The 18,730-nt window shown below is 42.6% G+C and overlaps 1 protein-coding gene across 7 annotated transcripts in view; it reads left to right on the forward strand.

The window, feature by feature from the left end:
- Window positions 1-18,730, forward strand: part of TSNARE1 (t-SNARE domain containing 1) — a 491,630-nt gene that overhangs the window by 305,352 nt on the left and 167,548 nt on the right. For 5 of the 7 annotated variants that reach the window (XM_061447620.1, XM_061447625.1, XM_061447626.1 and 2 more), the window contains one exon: window positions 5,358-5,440. In XM_061447620.1, coding sequence (XP_061303604.1) covers window positions 5,358-5,440 — 83 coding nt within the window. Of the gene's footprint in view, window positions 1-5,357; window positions 5,441-6,977; window positions 7,372-18,254; window positions 18,564-18,730 lie in introns of those variants that run through there. The other 2 variants (XM_061447623.1, XM_061447624.1) reach the window with 2 other exon arrangements.

Consider the following 18,730-nt stretch of genomic DNA (forward strand, 5'->3'; position numbering starts at 1 on the left):
GCTGAACAGCCCCAACTGAAAGGATGTCTTTTAGCTGGGAAATTAGAATTATCTGAATTCCTGGGTGCATTTGTTTGCAACCACCATCTGCTTCAGTGCTGCCCTGACACTCAGTTTAATACAATGGCAATCCCATCGCCTTAGGGTTTCTCTTTGTTTTCAAACTGCACCATAAATTTGGCATCAGAGGCTCAGAACAGAAAATTGTTGTGGGATTCAAGCTCTTTGGAAAATCCCAGCCCTGGGGCTGGGTTATCTCACCTGTTTGGGAACAGAATCACTGTCCATTCATACTAATGACAAAGGAAATGTAGATGCCTCCAGCAGGCTTTCTTCAGTCTACTGAAGAAATCCCCTCTGCGTTGGCAAGTAAGGTACCATAGCGAGGAGCCTGAAAGTGTGCAAGGTAACGCTGTAAACCATTTCTATCATTCAGGAATGATGCACTGAAATAGCTGTGAGTGACACATTCATCATTGACTTCTTGGCATCATCGAGTTAAAGCTTATTTCCTTGTGATTTGACCCAAATTCTCTTTCCTTCCCTTGCTTTCCTGTGTTAATCAGCAGGAATATCTGGTTAAATTGCGTTACATATTTATGTCTCATTTTTGTTTAGAATTGTTTTCGGGCGATTTTGTTCTAGTTTCCCCCCCGTGTCTCAGGATTTCAAGTTGCTTCAAAAAGAACATCTAAATAGGAGTTTTGCTTATTCCAAGGCTGGTATTCTGTTAGGAGAATAAGTGAGCAGAAGCAGTGCCACCAGGGTCCAGCCTCCTCCTGTACCATCGCATCAACTCCTATATAGCATGTAGCACACCCGTCCATCCTACTTGTGAAAGCCTGTGGTGGTAAATAGGTGGATGATGTTTGCAAAACACACTGCAGAACATGTGATTAGCCCATTCCATGCGGTGCTAAGGGGGCGTTCACAGCGTTTAATTTTATCTAAGGAAGGCAAATCTCCTTAGGCCCCCCTGCAGGCAGTGAAAAGCACTGGGTTCCTATGGAGGGCTATTTAAAGACATTAAATTAAGCTCCTTCTGTGATTTCTCCCTGCCCCAAGAGGAGCACAGACAGATTACTCTTGGTTTAGTAAGATAGCTTGCATAAATCTCTCCTCTGTAGCTCTCCTATGCATAAATGATTGATTTTCTGAGGACCATCAGCCTTTATGAGGCAATGAGTAGTTAAGGGTGTCTGCACAAAGATCCTGGGAAGCATCGGATACATCAGCAAGTTCTATTACTTTGATTAGGTCAGGCTGAATAGGGCTTGGAGCAACCTGCTCTAGTGGAAGGTCTCCCTGCCCATGGCAGGGGGCTGGAACTGGGTGAGCTTTAAGGTCCCTTCCAGCCCAAACCATTCTATGATAAGGCAGTTTCCCAAATCCCCCCATCCCTTCCAAATCCCATCACAAAATAACTTAAAAGTGAGGTGCTTTTCTACATAAACGTCTGTTTTTTAACCCAAACCCATGGTCAGCTTTTGTGTTTCTGAAAATAACAGGTTTCCCAGCAGGATATGTTCTTAGTTTTAGTTCCATTTTTAACTTGTTTCTTCTCTTCTCCCCAGCCTGACACGTGCCATAACTTGGCTGTAGGAAAGTTATGGCTTGTTGAAGTTCTGAGTGATCGGGATCTGAACTTCAGGTCTTGTCTCAGTGGCTAGATGTTACGGACTTCCACAGGGCATAGTTTGGATTTCAGGCAAAACCAATCTGGTTAACTATGCATCATGTACTCATGCTTGACCACAGAAGTAAATACTTGCCAACAACCAGGCAAGTAAGAATTTGTCACCTTGGTTGAGTGACAAGTTATACTGACTGATGCATCCTGTCAGTGTGAATGACATACTGACTCATGATTTCTCTGCCTTGTGCCCTGTTTCCATATGCAGAGAGGCTTGTATATAGTGCTGGAAATTGGGCTGGTGCTTGTAGTCACCCATTACACAGCACCGTAGGGCAAGGGGTAACGGGTTAAAACTTAAACAGGGGAAGTTTAGATTGCATTTAAGGAGGAAATTCTTTCCTGTTAGTGTGCTGAGGCACTGAAATGGGTTGCCCAAGGAGGTTGTGAATGCTTCATCCCTGGCAGTGTTCAAGGCCAGGTTGGACGAGGCCTTGGGTGAGATGGTTTAGTGTGAGGTGTCCCTGCCCATGGCAGGGGGGTTGGAACTGGATGCTCTTAAGGTCCTTTCCAGCCCAAACTATTCTATGATTCTATGGTGTCCTGGGTTCAGCAGTAGCAGTCATTTTTCCCCTTCTTGGTAGCTGGTGTAGTGCAGTGTTTTGACTTTCGGCCTGGGAACAGAGCTGATAGCGATGTTTTGGTTTGGCCAAGGACTTTGTGAGCCTCATGCTCCGCCAGGTGGGAGGGGAAGCCGTGAGGAAGCAGAGACAGGACACCTGACCCAAACTGACCAAAGAGGTATTCCATACCACAGCACGTCATGCCCAGGATGTAACTGGGAGTTAGCCGGAAGGGCTGAGAGACTGCAGGGTTGGAGGAGGTATCGGTCGGAGCTTGGTTGGGTTTGGGAGGCGAGTTATCGGTCAGCTGGTGCTGAGGTGTTGTATTCTCTTCCTTTGTTATTTCCTTTATCATTGTTATTATTGATGGTAGCAGCAGTGATTTGTGTTATACCTTAGTTACTAAACTGTTCTTATCTCAACCCTTGGGAGTTGCATTCTTTTCGATTCTCCTCTCTGTCCCTCCAGGAGCAGGGGGAGGGCAAGAAAGGGGGGGAAGTGAGCGAACGAATTACCTGACTGGGTTTAAACCACGGCATATGGGAACACATAAAGCCCACGGATCTGCCACTTTTCAGCTCTTTCTCAAATCTAACCAGAAAACATCCCTCTGCTTTAACTCATAAAATACATTGAATGAGCAATTACTGATTTGTGTGGCAGTCTCAGTTGTCTGGTTGGAAAGACATGAGTGCCTACCCTGGAGTTGTGATCTCTGTTGTCCAGAGAAGCTGTGGCTGCCCCATCCCTGGCAGTGTTCAAGGCCAGGTTGGATGCGGCTTGGAGCAAGCTGCTCTAGTGGAAGGTGTCCCTACCCATGGCAAGCGTTGGAACTGGATGAGCTTTGAGGTCTTCTCCAACCGAAAGCATTCCATGATTCTTTTTAAACAGAAGTGTTGATACCAGTTGCAAGTGATAGAACTTGTGGTGATGTGCTATGAGGTTTTCCTTGTAAACTCGCCTAGACCACCACTATTATCAAGTAACAGGTTGAAATCTGTTTACTTTGTTTTACTCACAAGTAACACCTTGTTTCTCAGGCATACCTGTTTGAGGTAGACCCCAGGTAGATCTTCTAAGGCTCTGCAGAAGGAAATTGGATATTTCTTCATAGGTAGAGGCTGAGTTCCTTAAAAGCCTTTTGATCTCTTCCTGCTGAGTCCTGAATGCAAGGAAAGCATGAGGGGAGAGGTGATACCAACCAAGGTCCATGATGTTAAAAGCATAATAAAAATTGTTTGAGAAGCATTTGATATAGCAAAGAAAATTATGCTGTATCAAACTATGGAAGTGCTGGCCATGTGTTTTTTCTTTCTCATGCAGGAGATACTTGAAAGGGGCTGCAAGGTTGCTGGGGAGGGACTCTTCATCAGGGACTGTAGTGTTGAGGTGCAAGTGTTGAGTTCTGACTGAAACAGGGGAAGTTCAGGTTAGATATAAGGAAGAAGTTCTTTACTGTGAGGGTGGTGAGGCACTGGAATGGGTTGCCCAAAGGAGTGGTGAATGCTCCATCCCTGGTGGTGTTCAAGGCCAGGTTGGACAGAGCCTTGGGTGACATGGCCTAGTGTGAGGTGCCCTTGCTCATGGCAGGGGGATTGGAACTGGATGATCTTAAGGTCCTTTCCAACCCAAGCCATTCTGTGATTCTACTACTGCATGCATTATCTAAAATAAAAGGAATGGAAATCCATCTACCCCAGGAGTTATGTAAGTCTTTTAACAAGTTTCAAAGTGTGAAGATGAAGTGGTTTCATTCTGTGTTTCTTCTGGTTTGTGTGTTTTTTTTTCTTTTTTGTTATATTTTTGAGTTATAAGAAATGCACGATGATTTTAATGGATTTTCAATGCAGTTTCACTTTAAAATGGCAAAACATTACCACAGCCACTTTCTTCCAGAGTTTATCTGTAAATCCTCATTTCTTTGCCTGCTACAAAAGTGGCCAGACTAATTAACGTTCTTTCCTTCAAAAAATGAAACAATAAATTAAATCTTTTGTGGCGTGTATTAATCCTACTCCTAATGCCATCAGTTGAAGAATTTCCATTAATTTTATTAAGGATTAGGGAAAGCACCGAAACTTTAGTTTTTCATCCATTTTCCATCTGTGGTTTTGTTCCTCTTGAGCATTTTCATATGCTTCATGTTGCAATATCTGCTTGACAACACACAGAAGCAGACCAAGCTCACATCCTCTTCCATTGTGGCAAGAAATTATTGGCTGCGCATCTTTTAGGGGACAAGGTGGTCTAAGATTTCTTTTGGGAACACAAGCCCTTATTGGCGGGTTCTGTGCCATAGATGTCTTGCTTTCTAAGCAAGTCAGGATTAATGATTGAAGTCTGGAGCCAGAATTAATACTTGTCTGATGGAAGTGAAGAGCTGCCAGCTGCAATGTGTACTTGATAATCTTTATTTTCCAGTCTCCTTTTGGTTTCTTCCTCAGCTTTCCCCACCATCAGACCTAGCCAGTCGAGGCCTGAGATTCCTCTTCCTTAATATTAGGTACAAGCAATGTCTCTTAGTGTGAAGCATCTGATCAGACCTCGCTTGCAGCTTGGCAATTAATCCAGGAGTTTAGGTTGTGATTGGTCTTATCTGATCAGCAGCAGGCAGCTAACATAGAGTGTGATGAATCTCACACTATGGACTTGGCCTTTGCGGAGTGTGATGGTGTCTCAGATGACTTGCTTAAGTGCAGGCTCCTGGGGATAGTCAGCAACGCACATGTACTTGATTGAGGTGCTAATAATGAGATAATTTCAGATACAGTTTGCCATGTCCCTTCTTTTATTTAACTCTAATCTAGCAGATTTACCTGTCTTGAGCAACTTTCCTTTGAATTCTCAATAAGTCTTCACAGTGGTTTCAGTGGGAATGGCATGAGCTGCTAACTTCTGGGGATACATGGATAGATACCAGTCATACAGCCTCTGACTGATGGATTAGGTGTTCATCAAAGCGGGTGGCATTCCTATTTCCCTGTAGTACTACAGCTTGCAAACAAGAACCAGCTCATCTCTTTATGCTCTATTGCTGTTGGTATCAACTCTTTGTTTTAGGTTTCCACCCTGTAACGATCTTCTGTTATCTTAATTTGCAGATAGCATTGAAGCCAACATTGAGACTGCATCTTCTAATGTAGAATCGGCGAACGAACAGTTGGCAAAAGCCAGTCAACACCAAGTAAGTGGGCCTAAAAAAAATCCTGTGGATCCATTCAGTAATAGTATTTAAAATAACGAGAACACTTGGCTGACGTGAGCCACATGGGCTGCAGTGGATTTGTGCTACCTGGAAAGATGATAAAGCATACTCTAAGTAAGAGCTAAACTTTTTTTCTTACATATATGATTAAATCACTGTAGCATCAACAATTTGCTTTAAAGTAGTCATTAAGAGATGTGCATATTAAAGAGTCATTTCCCAGTAGGAAACTCAACTCAAATTAGCTACTGTTGTTCTTGGAAAGATTGTCATAAGAAGTGCATCGTTTCAGTGAATATGTGCTTCTGATTGGAGTGTTTCCCTATAATCAGGCAACAGTGCTTTTCCGAAACAACTCAGCTGTCAAAAGACATGATGTGCCTGGCGAATAATGGCTGTGGGAATGGCGTTCAGCACTTTTTAAAGGCAATTTGAGGGTAGGGGCTTGGGGTTGGATTTTTCTTTGTTGGAACAAGAATAAAACACTCACACGCTCAAAAAACCACCCAAACATTAATCTTTTTGAAGATAGCTTGACCAGAAAGAACTCTTTGATAGTTACAGTTAGTACTTCCTAGGGATGAAAGGGCAGAGGAATGGGAGGAAACGAACAAAGAAGAAATTGTTCTTGCTTGCATTGGATTGACAGAATAAAAGCTGTTAGTTTCCTTTTTTTATTCCTCAACCATAAATCATTTTGTTGAAGTCCAAAGTGATTTTCATGTATCTGGAGTCTTGTTAGGACAAAATGTAACTGAGGTCTGTGTGAGTACATAGTGCCTCCTTGTTGGTCTTTGGACACAATGAATTGTGAAGGCCTGGGGAAAACCTCCAGACCAAAGGAGTAAGAGCCACAGGCCTTTTTCTCCACTGAAAAGGAGTAATGTGATTTTACATTATCTACAGCTCTGGTAAAACATACTTTGCCACTTGTCGGTAATAGGAACAACTTTTGCAGAACTGAAATATTGCAAGAAACTAAGGGTGGTCTTCAGCTGTGTTTTGGTTTTAAAGGCATATGCATTCAGGATAACGCGCGTCACGCTGCACGTAATCCTGCAGTTGCTTTGAAAATGACCTGTTGTGTTTTTACTGTGTGAAGTCTAAAATGAGACTAGAATAAATTCAATACTTGACAATAAAACCGATCACAAAGCTGCAAATGAGTTAATGACAATTTTGGCTAAGAAGGTCAAAGAGTAGTCAGGCAGAAAATGGGTGCAGCACAGTGTAAAGGATCTACTTTCTTCAGCAAGCAGGAGCGGCTGAAATAGCCTGTCCAGTTAGGAGGTGCTTTATTCCTCAGATATGTTGATCATGATGAAGATATAGCCAGCATTAGTCAGTAAACTGCTGCTAAGGGCATTAATATCCTATAAATGACATAAATTAAGGCAGAAAATGAGGTGACGTTGTTGTGTCTTCGATCGCTGGCTTGTTGGATGGGGTTTATCAAATAGCATTTGATGCCTCCTCTGTTACGTGTTTTGATACGTGTTCATTTTATATCCAAAAGGACATAGTCTTCATAGTGTGACAAGAAGGGTCCTGATCACACAGCCCTCAAGGGCTTTTGTAGGAAGCAGTGTTGGTACCACTTGCATCCATATGGATAATGTGGTTGTCCTTCTGGGTTGTATGTGTGTCTTTGGCTGCTTTGGAAGGATCTAGGATGGATTTGAAGAATGGTCAGTCGGATGCCTTTGTGGGTGAAGTGCTTTCAAGGGAGCTGCCATAGGTTTATGCACTTTATATTCCCTTTGTATTCTCGTGTGCTGCTCAGAGATCAAAAGCACAGGCTGTCTTTTAAATCCAACTGGGTAGTTTGCCTGGGTTTGTTAAACTGCCAGTTCATTAATGTATTTGGCTGTAACCTACGACCTCTAGTACAGTGTGATTGTCCTGTAAATGCAGACATTTGTTATTTATTCTTTTTTATGTGTATATATGCATATAAATCTGTGTGTGATTCCTGTTTTTATGTGTATACCTATAAAAATAGGTGTGTGTAGTATTTTTAAGAGTATATGGACAAACATGCATAAATGGAGAAATCAAAAATGTCAACATCACTGAAACATTCAAGTTAAGGCCTCCCCTATACCTTAATAAATGGATTTGTCAGGAATGAAGATTAAGTGACTGGTTATAATGTTTGCATATAATGCAGTGCAGTCACTTCAACAATACAACTTGGAGCACCAGTCCCGACCTGTACGTTAACATAACAAAGCGTCCTTTAACTAGTACAGAATAAGGCATTTAGGTTCCCTGAAATGATAGAAATGTTTAAACAAATGTAAATATCTTCCTGCATTCTAAGTTTTATAAGGTGCTCCTTCATCTTGAGATGTGTGTGTTAATAGCAGTGTTTCATTGCTTTGTGTGAATTCTCATGTCCCCCATCTAAACTCTTTGCTCACCCTATAACACCCTTCCCCCCTCAATGTAAAACAATAATAAAGAACATATGTGGGAAATATATGGTAAGTAAGGTATTTAGTGGTGGTAAGTAAAGGATGGAGAAGGCTGTGGGGTGGCTCAGTGCTCCCTGCAGCCAGCCCAGGGAAGGGAGCAGCAGGTGGTTATGCAAATACTTCTGCTTCCCTCCTTTCTGTTCCCTTCCATCTCCTACCCCATGGGCTTCTATCTATCATCCCCCTTTTCAATGGATACACACATGCAGGCTGCATCAGGGGTGTATGTGCAACTCTTTGCTGGTCATAAATAGGTGAGATACCAAATCACAACCGTCGTGTGTCTCCATGTGACACGGTGCAGATGGATTCAGCACAAGGGTTGGGCACTGTTGTTACAAGAAGTAGGACGAGACAGCTCAGTGATGTTCTCAATCTAGCATCATGATCTTGATCTTAGATGCCACATGAAGTTCCTGACTCCATGTTGGGTACCATAATTGTCAGCCACATAATAGTCTGTAGTCTCTAGTCTCAGATGTAGGCTTCACCCTCTGACAGCAACACTTCCCTGCTTCATCAAGTAAATTCACTAAGGACTTGGTTGCAGTAAGATATTAGAGAGACTCTATGGACCATGTAGAAAACAGAAATGCCCATTATGCCTATCCATGATGTAGAAAAAGTTTATTTTATGCCATATTCTCTTTATTTCCATATTTTTTTTCCTTCCCATTATAAATCATTGTACATGTTCTGATTTCAGCACCGCTTGATTTATATTGGGTGAGAGAGACTTGCTATATTTGTGCTGGAACAGAGGATGTAATAGATGAACTTGTAATTAATCATGAGCAAAAAAAAAGTCTTGCATCCCAGAGGCATAAAAGGTTTAGTGGGGATTGTCAGAGCTTTGGAAGAAATAATTCATATTTTTAATTATTAGCAGATTTTTTTCCCCTCATTTTAAATTACTGTCATTACAGAATAATTGTTTGTGCTTAAACTTATTTTTACTATAAGTTTCAATTAAGCTGGGCCACTGCATTATCTGCAGGAACACAAAGGATCAAAATGCAGATGAAAGTATAAATGCTGGATAATGACACCAGAAGTAGAGCAACAGTGGTCTGTTTCCATTGGAAATCCCTCTTAGTCACAGAAACTTGACAGTTTTGCTTTGTTTTTTCCATTTTTAAACTTGAATATTCAAGTTTAGAAAATGACTGAAAGGCAAAAATGTCCATCAGAGAGAAGCCAGAAGAAGCAATCTCCTGCAGTAAACTTGCTTCAGTAGGGGTCTTGTTTCGTCTGGATAAGAGAAGGCTCAGCAGGCACCTTATTGCTCTTCACAGCTACCTGAAAGGAGGTTGTAGTGAGGTGGGGTCAGTCTCTTCTCCCAAGTAACAAGTGATAGGACAAGAGGAAACGGCCTCAAGCTGCACCAGGGGAGGTTTAGATGGAGCTGAGGAACAATTCCTTCCCCAAAGGGTGCTCAGGCATTGGAACAGGCTGCCCAGGGCAGGGCTGGAGTCACCATCCCTGCAAGAGTTCACACACCGTGGAGACAAGGCCCCCATTGACATGGGTTAGTGGTGGGGAACTGGTTGGACTTGATGATCTTGAAGGTCTTTTCAAACATAGTTGTGTCTAAGATTCTATGTTTCTGTGATTCTTGGACCTAAAGCAGAAATGAGGACCCTTGTCATTTAGTACCTAATAGCCCAGATTTGTCTCCTGAAATGTCACTGCCCATGCCACTAGAAAAAGAAAGATTAATCTCATCTATCTTAAAACACCTATTTTAGCATAGGTCAAACTGGTCTCTGGAAGATAGGGATTTATTGGATTGAGTATGAGTGTGTTTGGTGGAGACGTGTGTCTCAGTTTAGTGTCTGGACTCCCTTTATAACCAGGAGGAGGAATTTCTTCCACCATGCCTTTATCATCTCACAGTAGATGTTTGGCGTAGGTTTGACTGCTTCTGTGGAGATGTCTGTTCTCTCCTTTGTCTATAAATCATAGAATTACAGAACCACAGAGTGGTTTGGCTTGGAAGGGACCTTAAGCTCATCCACTTCCAAACCCCCTTCCATGGGCAGGGACACCTTCCACTAGACCAAGGCTCTGTCCAGCCTGGCCTTCAACACTGCCACGGATGGGGTAGCCACAGCTTCTCTGGGCAGCCCATTGTCTCACCAGCCTCACGGTGAAGTATTTCTTCCTATTACCTGATCTAAATCTATCCTCTTTCAGTTTAAAGCCAGGTAAAGTCCAGACAATAGCAATTACACTGCAAACATTTCAAGACAAACTGAATCCCATGCCTATCGCCTATCCCTTTATTAGGGATAGGGGAAATGAGGATCCCTGATGGTCTGAGTACCTTTGAGATTAGCTCAGGTATGCAGAGCATCCCAGAGAGGGTCTGGCTGCAGCAAGATGAGCAGTTTTACTTAACACAGTTTGTTCACAGCTTCCTGCAGGTGGATTAAGAGGAAGAAAAAGCTTCAAACACAGGCTCCACAGCTACATATTAAACCAGTTACTCTTTTTGACACGAAGTTTGGCCTACGTTCAGCTTGGCCGCACTGACTGAAGGACTCTGTGCTGTTGAAGCTAATTTGTTTTGGAAGAGCTGCTTGTGTAGCTCTGATTAATGCTGGTAGCTCTCCTTCCCTGTAGCCTCTGTGGATGTCAAGCTAATTTGGATTCGCTGGCATCGCAAAGGAAAGCAACAGTTCAGTGACCCACTTGCCTAGTCTAAGAACAATGAGGGTTTTTTTTCCTGTAAAGAAGCAATCCCTGGGTCTGTCTTTCAGGGATACACAGAGAGGCACTTCGAAGGCTGGAGCTTTAAGGAAAAAAAAAGCCTCAAATCTGTGGTATTTGCAGAGAGATCTTATTGCCCAGGGACTGCCAATAAAGGGCTGGCTTCAATTTTGAGCACATAACTCATTGGTATTTTAGAAACAAAAGAAAATTTGGGTTTCAAAAAACACTTTCTCAAGGTGTTTGAAATATAAGGGACGCTGCTAGAGTCCTAGAATAATAGAATGGTTTGGGTTGGAAAGGACCTTAAGATCATCCACTTCCAATCCCCTGCCATGGGCAGGGACACCTCACACTAGACCATGGCACCCAAGGCTCTGTCCAACCTGGCCTTGAACACTGCCAGGGATGGAGCATTCACAACTACTCTGGGCACCCTGTGCCAGAACCTCAGCACCCTCACAGTAAAGAACTTCTTCCTTATCTCCAACCTGAACTTCCCCTGTTTCACTTTGAACCCATCACCCCTTGTCCTGTCGCCACAGTTCCTGATGAAGAGTCCCTCTCCAGCATCCTTGTAGCCCCCTTCAGACATTGGAAGCTGCTCTGAGGTCTCCACGCAGCTTCTCTTCTCCAGGCTGAACAGCCCCAACTTTCTCAGCCTGTTTCTATACAGAGGTGCTCCAGCCCCTGATCATCCTTGTGGCCTTCTCTGGACTTGCTCCAACAGCTCCATGTCCTTCTGATGTTGAGGACCACACAGTGCTGCAAGTGGGGTCTCACAAAAGCAGAGTAGAGGGGCAGAATCACCTCCTTCAACCTGCTGGTCATGCTTCTAAAATAACTTGCCAATTATAAATACTGTGATAATGAAGGTTGTCTTTTCTTCCCTATGGGTATGCCCTAAGACCTTGACTTACATTAAGTCAGTTTGAAGCTAATAGTTTCAAAACTATGGAGTACAGCCTGTTAGCATCACAATGTGATGGGATTGCACCCTGCCATCTCCTGCAGCAGCTGCCCAGCATGCTGTAGAGCCACAGTGAGATGGCGTGTTTGGAATATCTTGGTGCAAACGCAGCTTTGTAGCTACCGAATCTCCTGGGATAAGAAGATGCTACTTGTTCATAAGGCAAATTCGTGACCGAGTTGCAGTGATGATCTAACTGTATCTATAATGATAATAACTATATCTATAGTTGTGATCTAACTATAAGATGCAGTTTATACAGTCAACCTCATATTGCTCTTCCTCAGCTGTGTCTGTCACCACCATGAGCGTGGCTGAGTTTGCTGCTTCTTTGGGGAATTAACACTTGGAAGGTTTATTCAGGGGATTATGAAGCTATTCTTTCTTCTGGCATTTTCTGCTTGTGAAAGTGATTGGAGCTGAATTAAAGCTGCAATAAAAACTCGGAGCTCTGTAAGGACTCCAAGCAAAAGCCATTACTGAAGTGACTGTGTAATTACATGACTGAGCCTTAATCCTCATCTTCAGCAGCAGACGGAAACTTTGCCACCATCCAGAGCCCTCATGATTCTGTGCCATGACCTTCAGTTAGTAAAAGAAATCCTCCCCAAACTGCCTGATTCTCTCAAAAAACAACCAACGTGCAAAGTCCCTTTCTATTTTGCTGTTTCTCAGTCCATGGCAACACACATCAGCTCAGTCCAGAAACCTCTGCCTGAGCTTCCCACTCAAAACTCATCTCTTCAACCTCAAAGCATCTTTCCCCCCATAGCACTTGTTTTCCCTTCCACTCTTTCCCTCTCCCATTAATGCATATCTTTTCATTTTCACTCTTAATTCCAATGTCTCAGTCCTCCCCTGTTGATGTATGGCAGGCAGCAACACTGCTGCCTCAAACAGTCCGTACCCTTATAATGATTGCACTGATTTGCCTGCCCAGATTGCTCAAAACCTACCACACAGAGTCATAGAATAGAGTTGGAAAGGACCTTAAGATCATCTAAGGTGTGCCTATTCTGTCCATGGGCAGGGACACCACACACTAAACCATGTCACCCAAGACTCCATCCCACCTGGACATAGGGATGTTTGCCATTATCACCTATCAGGTATGCCCCCCAACATGGTCTGTGGATGTAGAGAGTCTTGAACTCCTTGCTGCATGCATGCCTCTGCTTTCAGGCTCCTTTTGTCTTATCAGTGTGCTGTGGCCTGCAAGCAAGGCTGTCCAGGACAGGGCTTTGAACAATTAGTTTCACCCTTTATTCCCCCTCTACAAATAGGCAGCAGCAGTAGGTGATTGGGATAGTAGGTGGTTGCTTCCTTTTCTCCTTGTTCCATTGGCTCCCTGTGAAAGGCAGGGGGAGTTTTCAGATTTGAGTGTTCTATTTTGAAGCAACTTCTGTTTGAGCAAGGTTTTTTAACTGTATTTTAATGCAGCCCATTTACAAAACAGCTGCTTACCATAGGAAATGGTGTTCAAGTCAGTGACAGTCCAAGTGACAAATGAGCTGCTTGAGCGCAGCAACTTAACCTCGGTGAGGTCTGAGCCGTAACATTTATTTAAACCTATCTTCTTTTTCTGTAAATAATGGATCTCTGTGATCAAATATTTATTGAGGAAAGGCTTTGTTTAGCACTTTTGGTTGTCATGCAGTTAGTTGGGTGCTTTTGCATGTGAAGGTAAAATCATTCAGGCTATTTGTAATCACAACTGAGCATCTCTTCAAGAAGAGAGAGTTGACTCATCCGAGTGGTAGCTTATTCTTTCTTTCCTTTGTTATAAACCACTCCCAGTAGGCTTTTGGGAGGAAAAAAAGGAAGCTAAAATTGTCTATTGTGAGCTCACTTATTCAAAGGGGAAATAGTAAAGGCAAGAGTGGAGGACAAGGGAAGGATATGATGGCAAGGTTGGGAGCATATTTAGTGGTGGGGCATTGCTTTGGCTGATGAGAAGCAATGAAGCTGCTTTGGCTGGTGAGAAAGTGAATGGGTAGGCTGAAGTCTTCACTGTTTCCCTTGGTGGTGTGCAGCACTGGGACTGTATAAAGTCAGGATTTAGGAATATGTAGGCTACATTATACATGATGATCTGGATTCAGTATTCCAAAGGCAAGGATTTTGTACGTGGAAGCTGAACAAGTCTCATCTGTGACAGTTCAGAGGTGGCAGAAGGAAATCATGTTCTGTCTTTTGTCTTTTCTATTTCATTTGTTTAACAGAATCTCTTTCCAGAGTGCGGTTTCACTTTGAGGGGTCAGAGATTAAAAAGCAATTTTCCCTCACTGACAATTGCATAAACTAGTGAGTTACGTTTCTCTTAATGACCTCGTTTAACAGAGGAGTGAATGGAAATCCTTGGTTACTGAGTGGAAAACCACGCTTAGAGTCATTCTTATGCCCAGTGGCAGTACAAGTAATCAATTGCATTGCCCAAAGGTCAAAGCTCTGAGAAATAGTATTAAAATTGCTTCTTAATGGGATAGGAATGCCAGTTGTGAGGAATATTAGCACTGGAGATGTATATCTAACCTGGATCTAAGGAAAACCAGGAGCAGAAACTGAGTATCCTGGTCTGAGTCCCAGCTGTGTAGCCTAAAGCAGTATTACATTGGGCTGTGAGCTTGTCAGATCTCATCAAGTAGCAAAATAGTTGAGTTTGGTCAGTGTTCACAATGGAAACCTCTGCTGAAAGCCTTCACATGCAGGCAGCAGTGGTTTTCTGTTCACTTCCTGAGCGATGCCTTTCTGGTATATGGACACTGTCCAAACAGTGCCACCATTCCTAAGGCATTTTGATCATTAGCCTCAGTAAAGATGCCACATTGCTTTTGAAAGGCACACAGAAACTAATAGTCGAGTTCTAGTATGAGGATTTATATTCTGATTTCTGTACCTTGATCTTTACTTGATTCTCATGAGCATCAGTTTATCAGCCCATCTTTTTCAAGGGTATAGTGTAGGGACCTGTAGTTAGCATAGAGTCATTTCATCTGCCTTGGTACTTAAAATTCAGCCAGCTAGTCCAAGACAAGCTAAGCCTTTGCTTCACCTCTGGGAGACAGTTCATCCTGCTTCTCTTGGCTACCTTAGTCTGTGATGAATAGTGACTTTGAGGTGAACATCTTGACTTCATTGCGATAGACAAGAACCTTCAAAAAAGCAACTGCTAGGTGGATAGGGTTTGATTTCTTTTCCTAAAAGTAAATCTTTAGTATCCTCCTGTGCTGAGTAGGGAATCCTGCCGTGTTCCTATTTTCCACTATGGAAGTCTGTTGTTCCTCCCAAAATCACAAGTGACCTCTGTCAGATGTGTTTAAATATTACAGAGATGCTGGGGAATCTCAAATCTCAGATCTCAGAAGTAGCTGAGAAAGTAAATGTGTTTTCTGCTGTCATGTTTTAATAGCTGTACTGATCATGAAGGGAAAATTATGTGGAAGGAGAAAGAAGTTACAGAAAAGGAAGTTGCTTTTATCTCCATTTTGACAAAACATGGAAGAACTTTAATCAAAGGATTCCTCCGTATCCCTGAAAGAAATCACAGGCCTGATAGGACACACTTGTAGTACAGCTGTCAGGTCACAGCCTGGCACCATCAGAAATGGAGAACTGTTAAGTTCAACTTATGTTCAGGAGGAGAAAAGAGAGTGAATTACAGTCTCGCTAAATCTGGCTTCAGCAACATGCAAAGCTCTTGAACACGTTTGGAAATGAAGAATTAGAATTGGAGAGAGGGACAAAAAGGGATTTTATTTTGCTTTGAAGGAGTAATTGCGTATCTTTCTTTGTGAGGATAAAGGGTTTCCTTAGGCAAAGGTGGTGAGAAAGACTTGACTTCCTGGTCGTCAGAGAAACATTCTTTACATTCCTCTCACATGAGGATTGTCCTTATTTAGAAGTTTCCTAGGAAAAGAAGTGCTGCTGCTAGGCCATAGCTTGTTCTTACATGGTAAGCTCTGATGTCTCTAGTTTGTTCCACATCACACACTGCTAAGGGTTCAGGGTGGGCAGCTCAATCCTGTCTTTGCCAGTATTCAGTCATCCCTATATTCCCTACTGGGCTGATGCATGTGTGCATACCTGCGATATTTTGGGAGTGATAGGCTTCCTCCTTATTTCCTCACATGGAATATGGTGACTAAGCATAGCTCTCGCTGGCTTTTCAGATCAGAAGGCACAAATTGAATGGATGTAGCCCTTGGGTAATGTGTTTTCAGCATCTACACCTGATCCACAACAACATGACATGTATCAGTGCTTCCCTGAACAGCTGAAAGAGTAATCTGTTTGGGGGTTAAATTGAATTGAAGGCACTTGACTTAGTCTGCTCTGTAGGTACCTATATCTGAGTGTCAGAATTCCCATTGTATTTGATGCAGATGGAAGGTACAATTCAGTTGCCCAACACAGGCATCTAGTGCCATTTGAGATGCACTTGGAAATCCCAAACAGCCATGTAAGGCTGACAGGTATGAGATAGGAACTACAGGAACCCCATGGCCTCCTGAGCTGGCAGCTGGTATTCATCTCAAACGATGCTGGATGCTTATGTATGGGCAACTGGAAAAAGATTCAGCTGACCTTCCAGTAAATCTGTACTTTACAGTTACTTGATTCAATTCCTAGCCTGTATGATGGGAACCAAGTGGTTCTACCATTATTATAACAAGAGCTTAGACATCAAAGTATGTGTGTGGATGTAGCACATCAGGTGGGGATACATATAGCTGACCTGGTGAGATACGGACTTGATAAGTGGGAGAAAACAGGGGTGGAAAATTGGCTGAACTGTCAGGATTAGGATAAAAGGGATGGAACTGGTTGTGTCTGGCATGGGGCAGCTGATTCCTGTCAACGGAACCCCACTGGACACCCAATACATAGTTATATACTGATATTTTTACAGAACTTTGAAAAGAGATTAATGCTAAGTGTTATTCATCATCTTTTTTATTAGACACTAATATCAAGCAAAACATTTTTTTCATTATGCTTGACAACTTAGGAAGCATCAGGAGAGCTGATTTTACCTCTTGGCTATTGATCATAATCCAACAAACATAATTTACTAGTGAGATAAACTTAAAATCTTATTATTATCTCTTTTTTTTAAACATAAGAGCTGAGTCATAACTTAAGCTAAAAATCACTGATTTAGATGTACTTGTAATCTTCTCTAACATAAAACAAGTATTTTGGCACAAATTACCTGACACAGAGACAGATTTTGGTTATCTAACAGAAGAACAAGGTTTGAGCTCTAGACTCTCTGTGGACCCTATGGTCAACAAAGAGACCGGCAACTATAGAGAAATCCAAATCTTTTTAGTCTGTTGAAACAGCATAAATTGGAGAACATTCAACTGGGTCTTGCTCTTATATTTTTGTAGGAAATTAATATTTAATGAGGTTGGGTGCAGCTGTTTCCTCTTTTGCACTATGTTCAGACCAAGAGAGGAATGTACATCGGGTCCATCGATTCAGGCTATGAAGAACTAGAAGGGTACATGGCCAAATGAGACATAGGTACTACATATTCATTAAGTCCTAGTGCTTTTGTGAGAGTTACCTCTGTTTGCTACAAGACAAAATTATTTCATGGACAAAATACCTTATTTTTTGGAAGCAGCCCTGTCCATTGTATTACTCAAATGCTGTTGGGCTGCCTTAAATCCAGGCAGGTCTGCCAAGTAAACCAGTTCTGTCTTAGTAGCACACCACACCACCACCCCCCAATAGTTTCTTTACCATTAGTGGGGGTTTTATTTCTTGATAGACAAATCACTAGCCAACAAGTTCAATAAGCTTAGCTCCTACATTACAACAGTGATGTAATGAAAAGTCCACCAGTAGTCTCAGTGCAATTCAGCTATAAAAATGTAGGAGGCTGAGGTTGTACTCGAGGAGTCTTATTATGATTCCTGGTAAAGAGGGAGAAGCTTCTTTTAGACATTCATCCAAATGAAATCTTCGATTGTTAGGTTTTGGATTCCTTAGGAACATATGAAAAGCTGAATCTGGAAAGCATACTTTGTCTGGTTCTGCTTAGGCTTTCAGCAAGATGGGTCTTTTGGTTTCTACTTGAATTGTTTTGGTGTAAATAGAAAACCTTGGACTGGTTTTAACCTTTCAGGTTGATCCTCAGGTATTGTAAATATGTTCAGTTTTCTGGCATTAAGGTTTTTGCACCTTTTTACACCTTTTTCTGCTATGTATTACTATCAGTTGTTATGCTTGTCTTATCACCTGTGGAGGCCATCAGTAATTAAGATCAGTACCAGCTTATCTTTCTCTGTATGCCTGTGTAGTGTATCTAAGTAATCTCCTGTCAGCATCAGGATACCACATGTATTTCATTACATTATTTCTAGGCTCTTGTGGAAATCCATTATCAAACTCTCTTGACGTAGGTATTCCAATGGCAAAGCAAGCCCATTACTGCATCGTATAAAACATGGAGGCATTTGTATCCACAAAACAGTTAAGGAGAAACAGAGCTCCCAAATGCTTTTCCTAAGTTCATAAGTACAAGGAAAGCACTGCTCCTTGAGTGCTCTGCTACTGGGGGCTTCTTGTTATGTTCATACAATATAGAGAATTGATGTTCTGATACTGGGATCCCCCATCACAGGGAAAGAGAAGACTGTGCCTTGTTGCAGATGAGTCCCTTTGAAGACAACTGTGTTGTCTGGGACAGCTGAGATAGAAGTGTTAGGAGCTAGGGGTGCTACAGACCACTTTTGTCTTCCTCCTCTCTTCCTACTCAGTCTTTGAGAGGTGGTCATACCAAGTTACCTCACACCCCAAGTATGATGTCTCCAAGTTTGACGAGCAAGTGCTTGATGCCCACCTCCAGTTGAGCCCTCTCACATTCTCCTAGTACCAGTCAGAGCTCTCCTTGGTCCAGTAGAAGCTCATCCTGAAGGACTCAGTGGAACAGAGGAGGCCAGCAAATAATGCCACGAGCTGTGTCCATTGAACAGTCATTGAGGAGGCTGATGGGTTCGTGTCCCTTGTGCGGGGAGACAGTTTCAATGCAAGGCTTCACTACTGCTGTCTTGGAGAGGTGCTGGGGAGGCTGTGGAACAGACTGGGATTAAGGTCTTC

Source organism: Pezoporus flaviventris, unplaced genomic scaffold (genome assembly GCF_033815535.1).
Source record: "Pezoporus flaviventris isolate CSIRO_AGI_PZ_B2104156 unplaced genomic scaffold, CSIRO_AGI_Pfla_v1 ptg000007l, whole genome shotgun sequence".
Classification (NCBI taxonomy): domain Eukaryota; kingdom Metazoa; phylum Chordata; class Aves; order Psittaciformes; family Psittacidae; genus Pezoporus; species Pezoporus flaviventris.